The 23,242-nt window shown below is 43.3% G+C and overlaps 2 protein-coding genes across 2 annotated transcripts; both read left to right on the forward strand.

Moving 5' to 3' along the window:
- The first annotated feature begins 15,573 nt into the window (after positions 1-15,573).
- Positions 15,574-17,449, forward strand: LOC103823472 (interleukin-8-like). The gene is made up of 4 exons (XM_009098548.4): positions 15,574-15,637; positions 15,816-15,951; positions 16,740-16,823; positions 17,419-17,449. Exons 1-4 carry the CDS (start codon positions 15,574-15,576, stop codon positions 17,447-17,449), a joined length of 315 nt encoding a protein of 104 aa, XP_009096796.1.
- A 3,021-nt stretch (positions 17,450-20,470) lies between these two features.
- Positions 20,471-23,003, forward strand: LOC103823470 (interleukin-8-like). Its single transcript, XM_009098547.4, has 4 exons — positions 20,471-20,534; positions 21,185-21,323; positions 22,269-22,352; positions 22,928-23,003. Exons 1-4 carry the CDS (start codon positions 20,471-20,473, stop codon positions 23,001-23,003), a joined length of 363 nt encoding a protein of 120 aa, XP_009096795.1.
- Positions 23,004-23,242: the final 239 nt, after the last annotated feature.

Consider the following 23,242-nt stretch of genomic DNA (forward strand, 5'->3'; position numbering starts at 1 on the left):
GACTACGAGCTCTGCCTGTGCCTGTGCAAGGGCAACATAAACAAGTCAATAGATGTTTAGGAGATGCTGAAATTGTGGAAAGATTCTTCCCTGTGCAGTTTTTGGGAGGGTGTGTCTTCTAATTTGGAATTTGATCCTTCTGAAACTGTCATTCTCAGCCCCATGGGCAAAACTTTGATTCTAGCTAGTACACATGTCCTTACAAGTGAAGAATCTGAACACACTGGGAGTGCAGAGTCAGCCTCTGAGATGATGTTGCCCTAGCTTTTAAGAAGCACGCAGGAAACCACAGGATGCTAGCTGACAGAGCCCATCTCCAACAAGAGGATGGTCAGTCAGCTAAAAAGCTGCAGAGTGTCTGTAGGACTGTAACTGGAAGCTGTGCCCGCCCTGGTCTGTGCACAGGGTGCAGGTTCCAAGTGGAGCAGGAATGGACACAGTTTCAGGCATGAAATATTATGCCTAAGGTGTTGCAGAAACACGAACTGCATTGAGCAGTAAATGTCCGCGGCAGCTCCCAGGTGAGGGCAAAACCTTCACGTACGAACACAGCTCGGGTGGCGTGAACTCGGTGTGCGTGACCCGGGCCAGACAGACAGACAGACAGGCAGATTTTGGCTCTGCCGTCGGACTGTCTGTGCCAGGGCGGGGCGCGGTGCCGTGCCGGACCGCGGACACGAGAGGGCGCTGCTCGCCCGCGGATCGCGCTGCCGATAGCTCCTGCCGTTCCTGCGGGATAAGCCTCGGTGTTCCCGGGAAACGGGTGTTCCCAGCGTGGATGGACACGAGAGGGCGCTGCTCGCCCGCGGATAGCGCTGCGGAGCGGTTCCGCTGTACCTGGAGGGTGAGCCTCTGTGCTCCCGGGAGCAGCCTGTTCCGGATGTGGATAGCGCAGGCACGAGTGGGTGCTGCTCACCCGCCTGACGCTCCGGGGCTCTGGACCGCTCCCGCTGTGCCCGCGCGATCAGTCTCGGTGTTCCCGGGAAAAGTGTGTGTCCGAGCCTGATGGACACGAGAGGGCGCTGCTCGCCCGCCTAACGGGCTCCGGACCGCTCCCGCTGTGCCCGTGGGATGAGCTTCGGTGTTCCCTGGAGCGGCGTGCTCCGAGCGTGGCTAGCGCTGCCTCACAGCTCTGCCGCACACCCCCTCGCTCAAACACACACGGGGACAATTTGCCTTCCCGGCTAGCCCGCCCTAAGAAGCGCTGCTGTTGCATTTCATTGCGCGGCGCTTTGTGCAGGGACCCACGACAGAACAGAGAAGGAAGGACAGACGTGCGGCTCTCTCCGCAGGCTGCGTGGCACACGCTGAACACCCACCCCAGTGTTTCCCTGCCAAAGGGCTGCCTCTGTAGGGTCTGGGGCTGCAGGAGTGGATGTGGAACTTAAAAAAGGGGTCCATCCCGCCAGGGATACTGGTACATCTTCCTGCGCAAGAAATAAGGGCAGGAAAAGGGCATGAAAAATCAGATTTTGTTACTAAACCTGCAGTGGGCAAAGACAGGAAAGATAACTGGTCCTGGACACTACGGTACTACAGGCTCCTGCTTGGCTGGAGGTGTTAATGCAGCACTTGAAAGAGAAATCCCAATATTCCTAGAAAAGCGAAATACTATTAAAGGAAAAAATCTGCACCAAAAGTGCTGAGTCCTGGACCAAACAAGAAATGGACATGGCCAGTGTAGCCTGTTCTGTCCTAAGGACAGGATGCTGCTTCTGCCCTTGTTGTGAATGGGAAAATATCTTTTAGCTTGCAGATTTGTGAGTTGCTAGACAGGAAACAGTGTCTCCTCCCATCAAACACTGCAGTCACACAAACAGGGATCCTGTCAACTGGATCTGAAATGTTTGAGATACTGGTACTGGGAGGTGTACCAGCATTGGGTCACCTGCAGGAAGTGTAGGAACTGCTTTTTATCCCAGCTGCTGCTCTGCCTGTCTGTTGGGCGCTGTTTGCATTGGCCGCTGAATGGCACCTCGTTAAAAGTTTTAAGCTTCTTACTAGTTGTGACCCATCAGGATAACCTGACAATTCCTGGGTTCAGGCTGATGTGTCTGAAACTGACACAGCAAAACGTTACGAGCACAAGCCTCAAAACAGATTAACAACACAACGCAGCACTTGTCTTGAGGAGAAAAGGCCCAGCTGGGCAGTCAGCAGCTTGCTATTTCCTGGGTGGTTTGTGTGTGCACGCTGGGACTTGCTGCTGCAGGTTCCTTCCAGGGTAGCTTCAGAAATTAATCTGTTTCTCATAAAATAAAACATGAGTATCTCTTTGTCATCATTTCTGAAAGTCACGTGGGCATCAGTGTGTTCTATTTCTGGAAAACGCAGCCCTCAAGAACACAATTCAGGTCCATGTTTGGACACTGTTGGGGCAGAACCCGAAAATCAATAGGAAAGCTTTTAAATGTGCAGTTCAAAGCCTTTATAAGATGCAACCATTTTATTTTTGGTGGTTTTATACATTTCTCATGCATTTCACTGGCAACACTTTTGGTGGTTATCAATGTGCCCTGCTACTGTCTTGTACCTTGTTCAAAAATAAAAGCCAGACCAAAATGTATGGGAAAACATTTAATCTCATTGTGTGTGATGTCAGGAGAAATTACTTCTTCGTTCCTTTTTTTGCTAGAGTAGTAAAAGCAATTTCCCAGGGAAAGAATGTGCAGTAGCTATTAATAGTAAAGAGCTGCCACTAGTAACACCTCTTACTTGGGAGCATGGAGAAATTCAGTCTTAAACTTCCCCATTAGTGACTCATTTAAGTATTATTAGAGGCTCATTTAAGTATTATTATTAAAAACCTAAAAAACAGTGAGATCCATGGACAAGGATTTTTCTAAACACTGAGACGACTTTGAGTAACCCAGAATCAAATATACCTGGTTTACAAAAAGAAGAGAAGGCTCACTCTGAAAATCACATCACACCCAGGCTTTCAGAAAGACCAAAATCATTTGCAGCCAACAACTGGACCAGGAAGCACACTAGGTCCTTTCTGCCACCACTGCCAAGGGACAGAAGATCCAGCCTAGAGTAAGCACCTGTGATTTAAAATTGTTCAGTTTCTCACTGAGAAAGGAACCTCACGTAGGAAAGTAGTAAAAGCTTGTTTACATTGAGGCATGTATTCAAGACAATTAAAAAAAACAAATCCGAGATATGTGTCTAAAACTCAGCTGTCATTTAAAGATGGAAGGCCAGGAGATCCAGGAAAGGGTTTTCTGATGTGCTGTATCTTAAAGGAAAGCTTCTGTATTTTACTTTTGCTGTTTCAGAAATTGTTAAGATTTGAGTTTTATTTCTGTTCAGAGGACTTAGGAAAAAATCAGACATGCAGAAAGGTCCCAGAAGGTATCCCAAGCTGAAGCTTGTTTGCAGTCTGTAGCTGAAGGAAGTTGAAGGAGGAAAGTCCATTGAGCCTTTTCTTCCTTCAGTATTTCCAGCTAAATCCTTTCATGACCCCTCAAACTCCTCTGGCAAATTACCTTCATAGTCCTGGGACCTCTCCATGCATGCCCTCTTGGCAAGGGGCCAGAGGCTCATTTAAGCTTGGGCTTTGGCAATTTTCCTGCTTTTGACCTTTGTTGGAGGAGTGCTTGTGCTGGGCTCAGCCTCAGCCTCAAGTTTTCCTGGCCATGGACGGCACTGATCCGGGTGCTTGCCCTGTCACTTGGTTTTCTGGCTTCACTGGGACTTGCCTCACTGCCCTGAACTTTGCTGCTGGTGTGGGCTCTTGGCTCGACCCAGAACTGCCAGGATCTCCTTGCTCAGGCTCTGTGGGAAGGAGCAGGGGCAGTGGGGTGCCTGCCCAGCCTGCTGGGTTTGCATGCTTGGCTCCCCATTCCTTAGGGAGCAGCTGGTCCTTCCTGGGTCCCAATATCCACCTGCCAGAACCTGCCCACTTGCTGCAAACTTGAGCATTGACTCCTGGTAGTATTTCCTGGGTGCCCTCTCACTGAAGGCACAAAATCAATTGAAAATAAATGTGGAAAAAATTAAATATTGTGATTTGTGTAACATTCTCAGTGGGTACCCTGCGATAGCACCCCCTTCCCACTGGTGTCTGGCCATCTAAGGCTTCATCCTGGACCTGTTGAAGTGAAATATTAAATGATCAGATGCTTATTATATTCACCTCCTTCACACCTTCTGAAACAGAGCCATTAAACCTTTGAAGCCAAAGAGTGCTGAAGGATGCCCACAAGAAAGGAATGCCTCACATGCCAACAGGAAGTCTTGGCAGTGTTTTTCACTTTGGGGATCTTGTTAATCATGCGAGATGGGAGGAAAATTATCAGATTACAGAAGAGGAAAGTGGGACAGGGAAATCACCTCAGTGACTTCAGTGGGGTGAATAAGACCCTTGCAATCCCCAACAATGTGTTAGGACAAATAATGCAGAAGAGGAGAGAAATAAATCATGCAAATCCTTCATTAAAGGACTGATACCTGTGTCAGCTTCAAGCAGGAAGTTCAGCTTTCAGGTGATGTCTGCAACAGGCACTACTAGGAAAACAAAATGGGCTGCGTTGAAACCAGTGTGTCACTGGTGGCTGAATTTCCTGGCTCTGAGGTGTGGAACGAAATGATAATCCAGCTCAAATCCTTTATCTTGTGATAGTTTATTTGTTTGTGAAATGTGTTGAGGGTGAAATATATTGCTTGAGTCCTTTCCCAAGGATTATAAGGCAGATCTGTCCCAGAAACAAAGAAAGCAAGACACTACTTTTCTGAGTCACAGATTTACACAATTTCTTTTTAAAGGGTTAAAGTGCCTGAAAAATTAAAGATAAGATTACGTACCCATACTTTGTATTGTTTCACACAAAACATACAGAAGAAATTTGATGTTTCTTGCAAAGTTGTTCTAAATCCATGCTTCCAAGTATGCTTGGTGACTCCCAAACCACACTTTTGAAAGGAAGAAAGCCCAGTACCACTTACACTGTGTGAAGTCTGTACTACTTGTGTTTGAGAATTGTGCTGATTCCTTATTCATGTAATCCATGGCGATCCTCTACTCCTGTTTTTAAAAACGTATATATAGGCATACAAATGTTAAAATACTAATAATGAAGTTCTCAGGGCCACTAACTTTTCTCCATACTGTATATGTTAGTGTTTCTTTTTCTGAACCTCTAGAAATGATTCTGAAAGCCTCAGTAACTCAAACTCATCTCCTGATAGACAGGCACCTTCAATCTGTGCAGCCATGGCTTTGTGTTGAGGAGAAGTCAGGCACAAAGTTTGGTCTCCAGCAGTAATTAATTTGCCCTGGCAAGACTTTGAGGATGACAGTCTCATCTTTGATCAGGACTTGGCAAATCCTGGCTTAATCAACTACCCCAGAGTCACAAACCTCTGCTCTAAAGCCAAGAGCTGCACTGAAACCTCCGCAGTTCCAGGTTAACCCTTTAGGCACGTGGCTGTCTTTTCCCTGAATCTATCCATCTTCCAAGTCACATGCATGCAATAAATATCATTTACTTGCTGAATTTGTCTTGGGTAGTCCTTATAATTTTCTTTCACAACAAACTTGCCTAAAGCTGAAAATTCCTAATGGGTCCATGCAGTACATTTCATTGCGAGGACTGCATCCACTGCAGGGTCCTTTCACAGGGACACTTGGAAAGCAAAATACTGAAATCCTCCTGATTATTGCTTTCCCAGATACCAAACGACTCCAACTGTAATTAAAAATGTGACAATCAGACCATTTATTCGGTGGTAACACTTTAAATGTGAAAGGCCAGCCTTTCCTTGCCTGAGGAAAGTTAGCCTCACATTCCACACCAGAGAATTGGCTGGCACATCACAAAGTGATTTCATATCCTTGGGTTGAGCCTTAGGGAAAATTCCTGCTCCTGGGCCAGGATGATGTCCTGCTCTCCTGAGAGAGGGACCACCACATCTCTCCCAAAATGCCACTGTCCTTGCATGTGTGCCACCAGGGCAGAGGTGACGCCTCACACAGGGCTCTCAGGATGACACTGCAGTACCAGGACATTGCAACATGATGCGGGGAGGATTTGATTGTCTTGCTGGAACTCATTACCAAGTTCCTGCCTCCAAGAACAGGAATGGCATGAAAATGCCCTTTGGATGTCCCAGCAATGAATCACTTTGAAATGGGTGATGGCTCACAGGTTTGAGGATAAGGCCCCAAAAAGCAGCAAAGGTGCAATGTAGTGGCCTTTTGCAATTCCCCTAGGCAGCAACTGCTCCTGTGCCTCCAGCCTGCTTGTTCTCCCTCTGTCCCATCACAGTCACATGCAGCAGCATGCTCCAGCTGCAGTGCTCCAGCTGGGAGAGATGTGCACTGAAAGTCATGTCAGTGTGGCCTGACTGCATCCTGAGCAGCACTGAGTGCTTCATACCCTCGCTGGCTGCTGCTGAGGTTCAGGATGCTGATCTCAGCATGCTGTCAGAGATATCCAGCACTTGTTGAATTTATACCCACTGCTCCTAGCAGGAAGAGCAAACGTGACCCAACTTGTCATGAAATGAAGTGACCTATATGTTAGTAAGGCTAGTTCTGTGATAAAAATGGCATTATGCCTTGAATTCCATTGTGTTGTATAATTTAAATTCATGGTGCCTTGGTTCATAAAGGCTGTAGAGCCATTGCCACTAATCCTTCAGATATTTTCTGCCAGCTAATACAGTGTCCCTGATGCTTCATGCATCAGTAAATAATTTTCCAGGCAGTGCTATTACAATAAGACACACAGTTTTGGAGAAGCCACTCGGATGTTTTTGTTTCTTTTCCAGTCCTGGCATCTTCTTTCCACCTTTGCAGTACAGCTTTTGCTCCACTTCCTCATTTATTTCACCACTGTTGTCCTAGAGCCAGATTATAAAATGGACCCCCTCAAAAGAAGAAGAATCACACTAAAAGCAAAATGACCAGCCCTGAATTCAAGGAAACCTGTCTGTAATGACAAGCACCTCAGAAATCTCCGCCCATCCTATTCCCAGATCTCCAAGTCAGTCCCAGTCCCAAAAGTCCTCCACTGAAAATCCACTGTGGCTGCATGTTAAGGAGAACCTCAATGCCTTTCTGGGTTAATCAGTTGAAAACATAGAAAAACAGCACAATAGTTGTAGACTGGGAACTATCTTTCATTCCGATAAGAAAAAGAGATACACAAATAAAGGAGGACTCCAAGGAACTCACAGTGGTGTAACATAACTTCCCTTAATGCTCTGCCTAAAGAATAAAATGTGATTTTTGGTATCTTCAGAAGGGAGGCAATTAGTTGTCTGAACCTCTGCCACTTGGGTTATCTTTCTTACTGTCAAAAAATAAAACAAGTACTCAAAAATGTGTTTAAAAATCAAATTGCTTTGCTCTTATGCCTCCTGCTCCAGACATATGCTTTTCATCTGGAATTACTTTTGGTAAATGATTACCATTATGTTTGGCATTTCCTTTTGGAATAGGCTTTGAAAAGGATAGGACATGCAGTGGCTTATACAGAATTGCAAGGATTACTTTCAGAGTGCTCTGGGATGAGTTCAGACCATGACACACAACTTTGTAAACTGGGATCACAAAACACCCAATCCAGAAAGTACATTTGAAAAATTCTACTGTGACAAAAGGCTTTGGACAGGATCTGACTGTCCATCATGGCAAGATTGTTTACACCAGAGCAACAAAGAACACAGCAGCTTTTTCATTCTGAGTGTGCATTTCGGGGCTTTGAAGGTGGATAAATGGAGCCTGTCTTAAAAGCGGACATAAAAGACAAAAAATTTTCATGAGGCTGCACAAACACTCCAGAACTCATTTTCTGCTGCCTGTCCAATTCTGTACCTTGAAACTGAAGCTTTATTACTTGAAGTTTATGAGAAGAAGGGCTGCAAGCTGAAGTGTGATCTGTAGCTGTTTCCCACACCCCGATAATGCACTTCAGGAACTTGTGTGAAAGGTGAACAGTGACGTTCAAGCCAACAAGTGAACATCCTGCTCATCTTGCAACATAAGCTGGAAGGAAATTGTTTTCAAACTTCAGTGAAGTAACTGTTCTTTGATCAAAACCACTGTCACATAGCTCTCACTGAAGTGCAAACCAAACCCTGATGTACCAATCAATAATTGTGCACCACCACTGCTGCAGGCCTGGTAATTGCTGTTTAGGACACTATTGCCAGAAAACTCTTTGTGTCCCAGCTGTAGGAACTTCCTAGGCCTGATGTGCTCGTGCAGACTTTTGTCACTCTTCACACTCCATGTGCAATCAGCACCAAAGGTGCACTCAACACAAGAGTAACAATAAAGCCCCTGTGCAGTAGGAGAAGAGTTGGAGCTCCCAAATGGCTCAAGTAGAACAGTAAAACTAGAATACTTGGGGAAAACATTTTCAGGAGACAGTCTTTAAAACCTCACATAAGCCAAAAAGTAGATGAAGCATGAAGAACTGCTCCTAGGTGTCTTCATTTCATATTTACTCTCTGACAGTCTATGAGAAACTCTTCTGGAGACATCTTACCAGCCAAGGAGTTTCTGTTCCCTAAAGCTGCCGAAATAATGGGGGTTTTGCAGGAGAAACAGAAATGTCCTCTGCAGAAAATGTGTGATTGGTGGGATGAACCTTATGAAAGGCTGCCAGCTGGCATGCAGTCACACATGCCACTTCAGAAGTGAAAATGATAGAGCAGTGGCTGGCATCAAAGCTCATAATGACTCCTAGCAGTTTCCAAGCTCTCTGGTGGTTATTGCACTTCAGAGGAATGGGGAAGGGATATGGTTTTCTGTGGGTGATTAAACATTCGGCTCCGTGCCTGTGCTCATATTGGATAGTTTCCTGATTAATTGTACTGGGGTTGGATACCTCACCTGGTTGGACCTAACAAACAGGTATTGTCAGACCTCCGGGAAAAAGGTGCTGGGGAAAATCAAACTGCCTGCTGCAGTTTATATCCGTGATCTGCGTTAGATATTCAGATGTTTGGGTTTGGTATCGACCGCTGGTGCTCTGTGTCACACAGCAATGCAGCTCTCCATGCTAAATAAAAGTGGGTCAGTTCCTGACTTCTGATCACATTCCTTCCTCTAAGAGGAAATTAGCTCTGTGCTGAAAGTAGGAGAAGCAGTGACATACAGGAGTAATTTCCACATTTCATTGAATCCAAATGACAAACACTTCTCCTCAAATGAAGAGGAGGATATGCCTTTAACGTAAAGAGAATCCAAGCCTAGAAATAAAAAACACCAATACTGAAGAGAGGGTAGGGTAGGAATGGCAGAAGGAGAGTAGAACTTTTTAAAGTTCCGAACATGCCTTAGGAATTGCTAAAGGTATAAACACACTTGGAGTTCTAGCTGTGACTGTCCAAGGCAGCTGAGATCTTTGCTGATGGTGGTTTGGTAAACATCAGGCCCAGAGACATAAGTCAGTCATGCAGAGATAGGATCTGCCTCCGATGAAGAAGATTGATCTGGGTGGGAAGTGATTACAAATCACTACCTCACTTTCTTCTGAAAAGTTAAATATTAGCTTCATTCTTTTCTCCCAAAGCAGCAGGGTGAATTGCAAGTGCACTAGGAAGTTAGTGTGCAGAGGAGATATGATTCAGTGTATAAATACCAAGATAGTTAGGCAGAGATTTACACTCCTGAATAATGGCATTTTAAATGTTAAGTGCACAAAATCCGAGATGCTTTAAACAAATATAGTGTTGCTTTCCAAAAGTGCTGTAACTCTTCAGGCAGTCAACAGAGGCTTAAAACAATATAATTTCTGTCTATACCACTGGGCCTTTAAAAATCTTGAGAGCTACTTGTGAGTGCTTGGAAAAATCCAAGGTGCAAGTTCCTAAACTCTCCCCGTCACACAAGTATTCTGGTTTGCTGTTACATACCTGGGAGGAATGGGAGAAGGCAAACAGGTCATACCTGAAGCATTTGTTTGACCTGCTGCTGCCTCATGACCAGTGTTACAAAATTCACCGGCGTTAAAGGAAATTCTCTATGGCAGGAATTCCCAACAAATCAATATAATGTAAATTATTCCCCGGGGCTTTCCATTTCATATGGGAATGAAACAACACGAAATGAAGGAAAGAAGAGGAAAATCCAGTGACAAGAAAAATCAGACTTGATTTCCCTGTAAAACATTACCTTCCAGCACAGTGTTCCCAAGCAGGGAAAGTAGATGCTGGAATTTGAGGCCAATGCATCCTCTGTCTCCTCATAGCTGTAGTGCTTTGCACCATCTCAGTGCCTCTGAGTTCAGGACCTTGTTCTCTTTGGATCAACATCCAGTGCTGAGGTGTGACTGCACTGATTTTAATTTATTCCCCATTTACACCAGTAGAGGGGTGATTGAAATTGCAACGCCCATGGAATGTACCACAGGGTTGCCAATTCTTCTTTGCTTAAATTCTTCAAAATATGATATCTTTGCAAAAGCTGTCATTATTTTATCCTTCCCTGCCAAGCAGGGAAACCGTAGAACACAGGCTTCTACTTTTGGGACAGCTGAAGGGATACAGGCCGGCAAAGAGGAGGCCGGGGGGTAAGGAAGGGAGTATAAACAAGTGCTACTCCCAATGATCTTCTCCAGTCCTTTCCCTATCCTCAGGTACTCTTCCTGCTCAGTCCTGGAAGTCTTGGCTTTGTCACACTGAATAAAGTATTTTTCTGAGTAACTCTTTTGCTCATGCATTGTAATAGGTTTTCAGTTACATGTGATGATTAATGAAAAAGGTGTCTATCTAATAGGAAAGACAATCCATGGTGATACCATGTATTGCAATACTGCAATACTGGAAAGTCCCTGAGTATTCCTACTGCAATTGGTTTTTTCCTTAAAAATAAACCGCTCTCTTTTGTTCTTTGAAAAATTGCTGACTAGCCTGAATGCCCTGACAGTGTTTCAGGCAGCATCCTGTCCATTTCTTCTTTTTCATATTTTTTTCCCCCCAACACTACTTCCCCTTTTGGAGATGATTTCATTTCCTATCCAGTTACTGCATACATGGGGAAAACCCAGGAATACACAAGGACAGATATTTTCCATCAAACCCGATCAGTAAATGGCTTTTGTTGTATTGTGAATCTGCCAAAGGGCACAGAAAGGAAGAACTGCAATTCTGGAGCCCTTCAAAGTGCTGAAAAATGTGAATCAAGTTCTGAGTAAACCACAAATACTCTGCTGGAAGCTCAGGGAGTGCTGAAGCAAGGCTCAGCATCACCATCAGTGAATTTTGGATGTGCAGCTGCAAGCATGGAGTGTTAAATGCACAGCACCAGGACCTGGAAGAGCCCACAGGATGAACACTGGGAAATCAGCACAGCTGACAGAAAATTCAGGAGAGAGAGAAAGTGCTAGCAATGAGTTTAGGTGTGTGATATGATTGTGTATTCCTGGAGCAGCTGCTTGTGCAGCAGGGACTCCACATGTGCCATGTGCTCTCGAGACAGAGCTCCAGGTGCCTCACCTGCCTCTGAACCAGAGATCTCATCAGCAGGGCAGGGGGAAAAAACATTCACCAGCTGAGATGTTGTAACTGTGCTCCTCTGCAGCAAGAATCATGGGCTGCACGGAAAATACAGGAATAGGGATCATCATCTCCTGTGCTCTGAGGAAGTTGTGCTGTGGTCCAGCAGAGCTCTCATCCTTGTTCTCAGAAGACTGAGCAATTTTATGGCTAACTAATACTCATTTCTTAAACCACTCACACAGTGACCTTTGTCACACCTGCCTAGTGCAGGACTGATTTGGCAAAGAACCTCCACTCCATACCCAGAACTTCTAGAAATTAATAAATGCTGTTTCCATTTTTTAAAATTAGGGTAAATATCAAACACAAGCAGTTTCAGGAAGTGAGGAGGCAGCCAGACAAACTTCAGTGAGCCTCTCCTGAGATGGAGGGCTCAGCAAAACCAGTTGGGCTTGCAGAATTGCATATTACTAAACAAAGGAGAATCAATATTTTTGCACAGGACTGATCACACATTGCATAAGCTCATCAGAAGAAAGATAATAAAAGTGAATCTCATGGTTACATTTCTAATTTCAGCCCTTTGTTCTGTATTTTTCATGTAAAAGTCATTCTGTGTGAAAGTGGCAAACTTAAAATCTTGTGGAGTTTGTTGATATCTAGTAAGGAATAATAGTGGGGAAAGACAGAGTTAGGGCATTTGTAAATATAATGAATTCCTTGTTTGGACCTCTCAAGTCAGCCAAGGAAAGATTCACGGTAGAGACCATCTCACTGCTAAAATGCAGATGAAACTAAATACCCCAACTGCCAGGAAAAATACCACAAAGATGTTGAAGTATTTCCTATAGCAGGTCAAAAATATTAAGAGATTTTGCATACAGGGTCACAGAAATGTAAGAAATTAAGAGGAAGAGTTTGCCTAGAGGAATTGTAAGGCAAAAGAGGACTACCCTTTCCTGTGGAACCTAACCTATTTTCAAAAAACCCCATCAGGTCACAGGGACTGACTCAGCTGCTCAGCAATTTTCAAATCATCTTTTACATGTTTGGGTGTAAAATTCCAGGCATGAGGCAGAATTACTAAAGATAGTAGTGAGCAGTCATTGAGGGAAATGAGGACAGGGCACTGCAAGGATCTCCCCAGGGGAAAGAAATTCCTTACTGTTCATGTGGGCATATGGATATGTAAATTTCCTGGGCACTCAAGTCAGAGAAGGGCAGGAGCACAGAGAAACTTATCTGAGAAACTGCAGTGTTTTCACTTGGGTACCTCAGCCTCTCTCCTGCCCTTTGTTCTCTATAGTTTAGCTGATGTGGAAGCCCTGATCAGTGGAATTACAGAGTCCTATGCTTGCTGTAGCACCCCCAGGTTGATCTGAGCTAATCCTGCATGTTCCATTTTGCCATGTGATTTGGGCAGGGACTGTTGGACCGGTGTCAGAAGTTGACACAGGACAGCCTGTATTCCTGAGAGTCATATACTGCTGATAAGCATCAGTACTCAGAAATGTTATCACTTGGTAGATGTTAAGGCTCTCTCCTGCCAAGAAAGTGGAAGCTTCTCAATAACTGTATTCATGACCCTGATGTGTATAAACACAAAAAGGTGTTTGTACAGCTGGAGGATATCAGATATCGTTTATGACACCCATATTTAAGGCTTAGCAATGGCTCTCTTCAGTCAGAGTGTGTGTGAGCTAGGTTCCAGCAGCTCTTAATTGACCCACCCCACGTCTCCAAAACAAGGTCCTTTTAGATCAGTTGGAACTACAGCTGCTCTCTTTGGCCCAAATCACAAAGTTTACAATAAAACATGTGACCTTTTCATTCAGAGTTCATCTCTTCTGACTTCTCTCTGTAACCACAGGAGAGAATTTATCTTTGTGGACTGTGAGTTTCTTGGAGGCCCCTCCTGAGCACTCTGCTCCCTACATCATAGCTTACAAGCCAAAGCACAGCTTCCAGAACAGGGCTCAGTTGTGCCACTGCTCCATATCAAGATTTGTTGTGCTGTAATCATGATGTGGTCTCTGATAGACGTAAAACACCTGAGCCCTTTCTTTATGTTTGAGTAGAGACTCACAGAGCCACAGACATCTGCTCTGTCTGGACCAAGAAAGCAGAAATGACATTTCCTTAAAACCAAAGAGGCAGAAGGTTTTGCACAAAGAGGATGAAAGATAAAAGCTTCATTGCATACAGAGTTCAGAAAGAATAACTTCTTACTTGGGATACAGAAAATAATTTGTAAAATTAAAGAGAAATACCAGTTTGTTGGAAATATTTGGGGAAAAAATCCACACTCCTTAGGCCCTGCAATTCATCCTTCTATTTCCTCCTTGTATGGAGGCTAGAAGACTTTTCCATTGGTGCTCTAGCTTGCATTTCTGCAAAGAGCTTGCTGTGCATGGAAATAGAGTGTGAGGGGAAAATAAAAAGTCCAGAGTTAGGAACAAACAACCCAGTCTGTTGGACAGGACAACACTTGGTAAAAAGAGGCTAACCTGGAGACGTGATAAAGGCCTACAGAAGTATGGAGCCAGTGGAAATCAGGGGTAAGGATCAATATCTGCTTCTTGTTATCCTGTCAGAGAATCAGGAGGCAGCAAATGAAACCAGAATCAGACTCTGAGGCTAGGAATAAGCCTCAAAGAAACTTAGTGTTTTCTTTCATATTCCTAGACACCTGCTGATTGCCATGGTTGAAGAGGACAACCCCTAGGCAGACCTCAGGTCAGACAAGCAAGGGCTGTGATGAGGGGTTTATCTGTTTATCTGTTAGCTAATCCAGCTGTATTTGCTGCACACTGTAAAGTCACAGGCACACCAGGTAGGTGCTTAATTCCATAGTTTCTGGAATATCTACTGTCCAGATCATGTGCTCTAAGGCAATTTATAAATTACAGACAGTGATAGACATGGTAACAGTAACTGGAATTCAGCCTGGCATATGTAAATCTCTGAGACCTTCATGATCAGTCAGAGAAAAATAACCTACATTCATTCATATATGGCCCTGTGCTTTGTTCCTTTGATTTCCCCATTACCTGGCAGAGGAACAGTAATGGCAATCCTTAATGTTTAACCCAAATAAGGCCAAGTTGTATTATCGTATTTGTCTCTACTGCTAAAAGAAATGGTTGAACACCTCTGACAATGTCTGAATAATCCTTTTTAATGATCCCTACTTCAGTTTTCTTTAATTTCATCATGATCAGAAGAAATCTTCTCTTTACAGGGTCAAATTTAAATTTGCAAAAGTGCCTCGCTTTATTTCAGAAGCATTATCCTACAGCAGCTTTTCGAATTTTCCTTTGCCCAAATTCAAAGCAGCAAATAACTAAGAAGTTTTTGCTTCAGAAGAAGCAGTCATCCTCAAAAAACAAAATCCACCTTAGGTTAGGCAAAGCAAGTCATTGTATCATATTTACATATTCTGTCTGTTCTCAATGGTTCCACAGAGTCTTATTGGTTCTATTGCTTATTTCAGTGAAACTAGATTTAAATTCATCAAAAGAAAGCTGTAAATATTTCTGGTAAAGTTATCTCAGCATATAAAAAAGTTTTTTTAAAATGTACATAAATATAAGGACATGGAGAGCTAGTATCTATAATGTCTAGAATTATTGGCTCCTACTTCTCTCATGTCTTACAACAGAAAAAAAAAAAAAATTGAAGTCCAAAGGCACAGAGATAGAAAATCCCAGAGCAAATGCCTGTGAGCTGTGGTAGAAAGTCACAAGGAGGACACAAGCAGAGATTAAAATTATTCCAAGAAATTACAAACTCTCTAGACTCCACACAGCTCAGCACAGGAAACTCTACATGCCTTTACTTCATAAAGTGCTTTCTGTTAGTGAGAAGCAGTTCTGTGGTCACCAAGGGAAAAGGGCTTACCCACTCACCTGTGACTCAGTGCTCAGCAGCATCTCGCAGGTTCGGAGTTTCCCGGCTATCACCCTCCCGTGATGCCGGAGTGCCCCGGCTGGCCCAGGCGGGATATAAACACAGCCTGCCCCGGAGCTCAGGCACTTGTCCACCCCGGCATCTGCCAGAGCTCACTCCACCACAGAACCAGGCCCAGGCCACACGAGGAAGACACTCTCTTGCATCATGACTGGCAAGGCTGTGGCTGCCGTGCTGATCCTGCTCCTGATCTCAGCACTTGGAACACAAGGTAAAGAAACCTTTCCTCGAGCTCTGCTGCCTAATGGCCAGAGCAAATGCTGGTGGGGAGACACTGAGCTGTCTTACCAGTGCAACAAAGGGCTCTCCTGATGCTGTCAGCAAAAAACCTCATGTGGTTCTTCCTGGGAAAATAGTGAACCACTCACTCCACTGTTTTTGTTTTCCAGGTGAGCTGATGCCACGCTCGGCCATCGAACTCCGGTGCCAGTGCATAAGCACCCATTCCAAATTCATCCATCCCAAGTTCATCCAAAACGTGAACCTCACCCCCAGCGGACCTCACTGCAAGAATGTTGAAGTCATGTAAGTGTTTTGCAAAACCTTCCTGATTACTTAACAAGAAGGAAGCAGCTTTTGCTCTTGATAGGGTGCAAATGTTCTGCGAGCGGTGAGAGCAGCCGCAGAAGCAGCTGCCCAGAAAGCAGGACAGCAACATTCCTTGCTCCTAGAGACGATATGCTGCGTGTTGGGAACTGTGTGCTGTTTTGCCAACATCTACTTTTTAAACACATGGAATATTTTGACCTAAATTTGCAGTCGTCAGGCAGCAAATAACTTTCTAAAACTCTAAATTCCACTGGCTTGTGAAAATACATGGAGCCGTGCTGAGCAAGAGATAAAAACATACTTTTAAAGGGCTAGGTCAAAAAAATGATCACCCTTCTGCTCAAGTCAATGAAAAAAACTACCATTAGCACACAAATTGTTCCAGTTGCATTCTAGAACTTTTACTGTAAGTAACCAAGTTTCAATGGACTGGTAGTTCTTCTGGACTGGGCAGTACAATTTCAGAATCAAGATGGCAAGATTTAGCTCTTCAGTGAAAGACTGACACCAATACCAAGCCAGTTGGGAGAAAAAAGCAGTTTTGAAGAGAGGGAGAGTCCTGCAGGTGGTTAAATGCATCAAACAAACAGATATGAGAAGATACTAAACCAGTGAAAAAGATCCCTTTTTGTTAGGCTACAGCCTCAGTTTATACAGTTTTAAGAGGAACACGTCAGTGTATGCCTACAATGATGTTATTATGAGAGAAAGGTGACATTACCTTGGATTTCACTGAACAGCCCTTTTCCTTTCCTCTGTTGCAGAGCTACCTTGAGAGATGGCAGAGAAGTGTGCCTGGAGCCCAGTGCTCCTTGGGTGAAGCTGATCATCAAGGCAATTCTGGACAAGTGAGTCATTTCTCCTCAATAAGCACAGCTTATTGAAAACCGGTATTTTAATTGAACTAGCAAACACAGACGGGTGTGAAGTGCTCCAAAATTCTGTCTCCTCGGGCAGTTATTACCTTTTGTGTTCACTAATTGTGACAAACACCGTGATTGCTTTGAGCCTTAATTACAGCATTAGCTATTGAAGCCTTACTGTGCCACACATCTCTGCGAAGGTTACCTTCCTCTCCCCTAAGGCAGAAGCATTTTGGAAACCTGCAGCACAAGTGCTCAGAAAGTCCAGGCATTAACTGACTGGTTTTCTCATGTTTGCAGTGGCAGAAAGCAGCAATCAGTTTTTCAAACTACTGGCACATAGATAAGTGGGGGAAAACTCAGGCTCCAGTTGTGAAGTGAAGAATCAAACTATGGAATTTCACTGCTGTTGAATCATTTTGGGAGTGTTAGGACGTACCAGTGTCCATTGGGTTGTCACAGCTTTTCAGGCTCTTGGGCACTGGACCACAGGGTGGTGGATTTCAGCTGACACCAGCAAGTCTTACCTGTTGTATGGCTGATTTTTAATGGCTTCCTTTTCCATCTTCTTTCTTTCTAGGGCCAACACCAAACCTGAGACAGTGTTCTAAAACAAAGAAGAAAAATGTCCTGACTCCTCCAGCGAGGCAGAAATAGGGAAGACATTCACCCCGTTTCTGACAGCTCACCTCCTCCTGCCTCCTACATTCACAATGGCACAGCATTTAGAATATGGATTCCCTGTTTTGTAGTTAGTTGACAACAATACTTTTAGTCTTTTAAACTGGTCTCATTATGTAGGAAAGAAACCACTGCCACCTCAACAAGAAGGTGGGAAAAATTACTTGTGAAGAAATCTGGAGATGATTCTGGAATAATTTTTGCTAAACACAGCTGGGACAGTGTAGTGCATGCACAGCAGAGCTTTTACTCCATCCCTTCTTGCTAACAGTTTAGGAAAAGACCAGCAACAATTTCTTCCCAGCAAAGCATGGTCAAGTAGCTTCAACTGCAGCTGGGTCACTGCCACTCACAGTGGGCTACTGGCTGAAGAAGGGAGCTTCCAGAATTAACATGTCTAAATTCTTGTACATCAGGTTTTGTGTCATCATTTACAAGATATTATTTATTGTGAATGAGTGTTGTGAAGGTATACACGTATATTTAAATGTCATCTTTTGGCTAGAAAAAAAGCACTTTATTTATTTACAGAATAATATTTATTTATTTATTTATTTATTTATTTACTTATTTACTTATTTACTTATTTATTTATTAAAAATGTTTATGTTTACCTACCTAATAAAAGCTTGTTGAAATGTTTTCACTTCCGTATTGTTTGCTATTAATTTCCTTGCTGGAACAGAGACCTGAAAAAAGAGGAAGCATTTTCTTTCAGTTTGTACCACATAAGGGGTTCCAAGAAGGGCAAGGGGAGGATCTGAGTTGTGGGAGCCAGCAAATTGAAACAGCTTATTGCTACCTCTCTAAAGTGTAGATAATGAGAGGAATTATAAAAGTTATCTGCTGTCTTCCTCTTTCCTGTCAGTGTTTTCAGAAGTCTAGATGATAAAATTCCCAGATAGTAATGACCAAATACTGGTTAGTCACAGAAATCACAAGGCCATAGCAGTGTGGTGCTCTGACAGCACCTCTGACAGCACCTGAGAATGTGGTAGTGAACAAGGGTTTTCATTAGCTTGAAGAAACAGGGAAATCTGATAAACAGTAAGAAAGTCACTGAGCATCCTCCCTGCAGTTAGGAGGGAGGACTACATCAGGTGAAATCCTAAGAAACAGAGCTCCAATTGTATGGCCTTACACCTACCTGTAGCAGAGCAATTTACAGAGGAATGTTGAAATTCAAGCAGCAAACACTTCTGAAGTGGGAAAGTTGAGCAAATATTTTGATATTTGTTTAGGTTTGGTCTTTTCCAACAAGGAGCCACTCCATATTCTGCACAATCCACTCATGTTTGCTCATGGTGCAAAAGATAAAGGGAGTTTTTGGTAGCATTTAAGCAAGTTCTTGTGCAAGAGGACAACTATTCTGACCACACTTTCCTCCCTGTCCCCATATTTGCCCCTGTCTCACTGTGTGGCATTGTACAGCCTGCTAGTCCTCAGATTGGGAAGGAGTTAAGGTTTCTCAAGGAGATAGGTTTTGTTCAGACTTGTCGTACAAGTCTAAGCCTTCCTGTAAGTAATCCTGAGGGATTTTTATAGGGTATCTTCTTTCAGAGATGTAATTTGCAGATAAGGATGTCGCAAGTATCAGCCAAGAATGGGGAGAGGTTGGGAAAGACCACTTGGTCTGCACAGCCATAAAATCTGGGTGTATGCTAAAGGACTGGCACATCAGTTTTAGTGTAATACAGATACACATAACCTTTGCCACCAGCAAAATCCCAGTCAGGTTACTGGGAGCCGAACCACAGCTGAGAAAGGGCTTTTCTCATCACTTCTTCTGCCCAAAATGTCAGCAATGGCTGCACTTGTAGGACCCTGGGCAGAGCATCTGCACCTTCCTCCATAGGCTCATTGGTGAGACGCTGTTCTGAGGGTAAAAATGCCAACATATCACATCTCTGTTCTGTGTGCAGTCACAGAATACCTTCCTTAGAAATACAACAACCACTCTCATGCTTCCAAAAATGCGTTTCTGTGCTCTTGGAGACTGCTTAGTGAAGCACTGTGGCTCTTCTGACTTGGTGTCTACCTTCACCAGACTGGGCTGCTCTTCCTTGCCAGTAGAAGTCACTTGTAAGATGTGTTTATCTGCTATCTTAAACACCTGTGATTATTCTAAATGCATGAGGTTAGAAAGAAAAACAAGCAACTTCCTAAGTGTTTATTTTAACGAAGTGTCATCACAGCTCTTACTGCCAGATACTTTCTCCTTTCATATTATGAACAGATTAGTTTCAGAAGAGCTTAAGTGACTTTGGTGATGATGCCTCAGTCATTTTAAGCTCATCATTTCCTGCTTTATCACTAGAGAGACTTCTCAGTACAGAATAAAGCATCTAAATCCCTTTAGCCAAACTGAAAAAGACAAAATCTTTTCAGAGAGCAAGAGAAACTAGTTGAGTTTTGTCTTCATAAAACACTGACTAAATAACTTCATCCGATTCACATCAAAATATAGGGTGCAAGATTGGGATGAAAAGTTATTGTAATTGTGCTGGGTAGATGTTTTTGCACAAGGCACTTAAGCTTGATGCAAAGAGCTGAACAGAAGTTCTATATTCACAGAGGAGGGAAAAAGTCTCTTTATTTTGACTCAGAGAGATGTCTGGTAATGTTATATTCATTTCCAAGTGCAAGCCTAGCATTGTTGGCTAAGCCAATAACCCGCGAAGAAGTACAACAAGAAAGTGATGGATAACAGCAACAATTTAAAGAGTGATTAAAATATACAGGGGCAAAAGCTAGGGAGGTTTGAAGTGTCACTGAATGGACTGCACAGAGGTTTGGGTTTCTTATGCAACACTCTCACGTGTTAGGAAACCTCCATGTGCAGAACCCACGTCTCAGCACTCAGGCTGCTGGGAGTGCACCCTTCAGGTATAAAACCTGATGGGAAACAGCACCAGAGCAGGACCTCTGTTAAGAAGAAAACGTGCACAGCAATGGATGGCAAATCTGTTGCTGTCACTTTGATTCTCTACTTGGTCTCAATGGCAGGGTCAGAAGGTAAGAAAATTATTTCTTAAAAATCACGTAAACAATTAATAAGTATTCACATGCAAATGCAAGTGGGCTTATGCTGTGTCCATGATGACTTTTTGCAAGAGAAGTGCATCCTCTGCAAACTGTCATTCAGAAGTAAAAAGGATCATTTGTACCTGTTAGGATGCTGTGGATGTTCCCAGGAATAAAATATGATTCTGTCTGCAAATGAATTTATTCCTATGCCACAATATATGGTTGTCTCTAGATCTTATTAAGTGCTTGAATTAAAACAGGCCCTTTTCCCCTAAATATGTCCATAAAGTTCTTCTTTTACAATTGGCAATTTTATCCTTTTTGCAATTTTATTCTTAGTAGGCAGGTTGATGACAGAGCAAGAATTATCCCGTTTGCAAGAAAGAATGAGAAATATTAGCAGGTGATCATGGCAGAACTTTAGCAATCCAAGTTTGAATTCAAATGCACCTGCACATCAACAGCTCTGAAAATGCAGCTGCTGTGTTGTGCAGATGCAGTTACTTGTATCTCAGCATGCAGCAAACAGAGTGTCTGAGGAGCAAGAATGAGGCTACAGGAGAGAATGCGGTTTGCTTCAGGGGAGCAAATAAAGATGCTGTTCATGTACCCAGAGATAAGAGAATTTTGTTCCACAGGTAAGGCCCTGGAGAAGACAGATGAAAGAGGCTCCCAATGCCAGTGCATAAGCACTCATGCCAAGTTCATCCCTCCAAAGACTATTCAGGATGTGAGATTAAGCCAAAGAGGACCTCACTGCAAACATGTGGAAATCATGTGAGCCCTTTTCCTAAACATCACCTTGCTTCCTACAGGAGGAACCAACCCAGCATTTCTCATCCTATTTACTCAAGTACTTTGATGTTTCCCTAGCAAAGCCTCAGAGACTTCAAGTATCAGGAATGAGGCTTTATGTCCAAAGGAACAATCTAATTCCCAGACAGTGTTGCAAGCAGCTTCCAGACAGTATTTTAATTCTCTTTCTGTCACCTTACTTATGAACAACATCAGAGGGGAGAATCAGATTCCCGCAACACAGAGCACAATTAATAACTTAGACATTGAAGAATCAATCAAAGACACAAACTTGATCTTCATCTTGACATGAATTAAAACAATTTCTTCGGCATGTGGCAAAGTTTGAAAGGCCCCAAGTTATTTCTTGTGCCAGAATTTCACATGGAGCATTTCCCTGTTTGAGGAGTGGGGAATTCAGATTATACTCCATGTGGGTACAAAATAAAAGATACAGTAAGCTTCATTTAAAGCCACTCCTGGAACTAGTCACAGGAACCAAGGCGGTGCAGTCAGTAAATAGAAAGGCTCTGTCAGGCTTTTATGCTTTCCCTATGGTTTCTTAGGCAAATAATGGTTGTACAATTACACCCTCTGTGCAGCACTGCATGACATCCCCTTCCACCTCACTAGGCATTGGTAATTTAAGCCAGGCTTGGTTTAAAAAACACTTTTCTAGATATTTATGTTCCTGAAAGATCTGCTAAAATATGGCCAGATAGAGAACTGAAACCAAATAGAAAATTCATTAGGCTCATTATAAGATTATAGCATGAACACCTGCACTGACATCATTCATAAAAACCCCCAAACACATAACACAAAACCAAACAGGTCCTTCAGCTACTGGCTAAGAGAAGTTTGCAGCCATTAGCAGAAGTGTGAGGGACACACCTGGCCCTAACTGCTGTGCTCCTTTCTCGGCAGAGCTACGCTGAGAGATGGCAGGGAAGTGTGCGTGGAGCCCTCTGCGCCCTGGATCCGCCTCACTGTAAAGGCTCTGCTGGCCAGGTGAGCTGCTCCCTTTCCTAGAACACCTGCACCTAAAAGCTCATTTTAGAAGGCTACTTAAATTCTTGGCGGGCAAATGTTCACCCTCTTCAGGCATAGGTAATTCTTTCCATCAGTTCTCTCTAAAGCAATATTTCTACATGCCTGAGGAGTGAAACAGTTTCCTTTGATATCTTCCTGGTGTGTTAAACCACCCAAAAGGCCATGGCAATGATGCCCCTAAACCTCTGCTGACACCTCCAAAAATCAAGGTCCCAAAACCTCACTTGCTCTTTCTGAGTATAATTTAGACATACAGCTGGCATTTCCAAGAGCTTTCACTTCTGTAGACAGGAATGGTCAAATCTCTGCTTTGCACACAGGCAGACAGAAGTTCTTTCTGTTGAAGCAATTAATGCAGGAACAGTTTTGATTTTTTTATTTTTTTTTTCTTTGCACAAATGTCAATTGGTTAGTACAGTAAAAATAAGTCATTAATCACTTGTGAGTACTTATTGCTCTCCCTTAGCTTGTATTAATAGTGATTGTTTCTTTAATTAATTTCTGAATTCTCTTTATACTTAATCTAATTACAGGGCCAGGGACAATGTTGAGTCACCAGTCAAAGAAAAGTCAAGGAAGAATAAACCTTGGATTCCTGCAAGAATGTGAAATGAGAGAAAATATCGCTGCTGAGAATGCCATCATTTCTGATGAGAATGCCCCCTCTGCTACATCATTACTGTTGATTGTTTTTCTTTCCCTGAGATGGTTGCTGATTCATGTTATTTTCTTCGCTGTCGCTCTCTCTAAACTTCTGTCTGTGATAGATCAAGGAGCTGAAGGTTAATGAAAGCATTTAAGTGTTGTAAGGATGAGAATAAACAAGATGAAGTTAGTTACTCCTAAAT

Source organism: Serinus canaria, chromosome 4 (genome assembly GCF_022539315.1).
Source record: "Serinus canaria isolate serCan28SL12 chromosome 4, serCan2020, whole genome shotgun sequence".
NCBI lineage: Eukaryota > Metazoa > Chordata > Aves > Passeriformes > Fringillidae > Serinus > Serinus canaria.